The sequence below is a fragment of the Crocuta crocuta genome, unplaced genomic scaffold, assembly GCF_008692635.1.
Source record: "Crocuta crocuta isolate KB4526 unplaced genomic scaffold, BGI_CrCroc_1.0 scaffold693, whole genome shotgun sequence".
Lineage (NCBI taxonomy): Eukaryota > Metazoa > Chordata > Mammalia > Carnivora > Hyaenidae > Crocuta > Crocuta crocuta.
Window position 1 is genome coordinate 667,141 of NW_027527545.1, and position 843 is coordinate 667,983.

The following is an 843-nucleotide window of genomic DNA, read 5'->3' on the forward strand; positions in this document are numbered from 1 at the left end:
CACGGTGTGTCCTTCCCGCCTCCAGATGCTTCGAAGAGTCTCCCTGACTTCTCAGAGCTTGACCTCCAGGGCAAAGTGCTCCCCGAGGGCGTCGGGCCTGGGGACATCAAGGCCTTCCAGGTCCTGTACCGGGAACACTGTGAGGTAGGGCAGCCGGGTGGGTGGGCAGGGGTGAGGGAAGGCCCCTCTGCCCCGCCGCCGCCGCCGCGTCCCTGAGCATCCGGCCTCGCCAACAGGCCATTGTCGATGTCATGGTGAACCTGCAGTTCACCCTGGTGGAGACGCTGTGGAAAACCTTCTGGAGGCACAACCTCAGCCAGCCCAGTGAGGCGCCCCCGCTGGCTGTGTGAGTCCCTCCGCGGGAGTTGGGGGGGGTGGGAGCGGGGCACTGTGGGAGTCAGCGCCCAGGCAGGGGTAGCCAGACCCCCACCACCATGGAGAAGTGGGGCATCTGCCTAAACCCCTGCAGGCTGGGGGGGGAGGGGCACCTGGCCTTCCGACTCCCCCAGTCCAGAGTGTGCCTGTGTCTCGGGCTGACAGTGTGGGGGACAGCATGCCCCACTGGGGCATTTCCTGCCTGCCACAGGGGGGAGGGGGCAGGGAACCTGTGCCCATCTGACCCTGGGGGCGGCGCGGGTCGTGTCAGCCTGACCTGGGGGCCGGGGCGGGTGTCCACAGGCATGACGAGGCTGAGAAGCGGCTGCCCAAGTCCAGCCTGGTGCTCCTCTCCAAGTTCGAGCCAGTGCTGCAGTGGACCAAGCACTGTGACAACGTGCTGTACCAGGGCCTGGTGGAGATCCTCATCCCCGACGTGCTGCGGCCCATCCCCAGTGAGTGAGTGGC

At 67.1% G+C, this 843-nt stretch overlaps 1 protein-coding gene across 1 annotated transcript in view; it reads left to right on the top strand.

Moving 5' to 3' along the window:
* The window catches only part of RFX1 (regulatory factor X1), a gene marked incomplete at its 5' end in the record, with an annotated part of 21,645 nt that overhangs the window by 17,180 nt on the left and 3,622 nt on the right, over positions 1–843 (top strand). Inside the window, 3 exons of the mRNA XM_077765784.1 lie at positions 26–144; positions 237–346; positions 679–835. Of these exons, the coding sequence (XP_077621910.1) occupies positions 26–144; positions 237–346; positions 679–835 (386 nt within the window). The remainder of the gene's footprint in view (positions 1–25; positions 145–236; positions 347–678; positions 836–843) is intronic.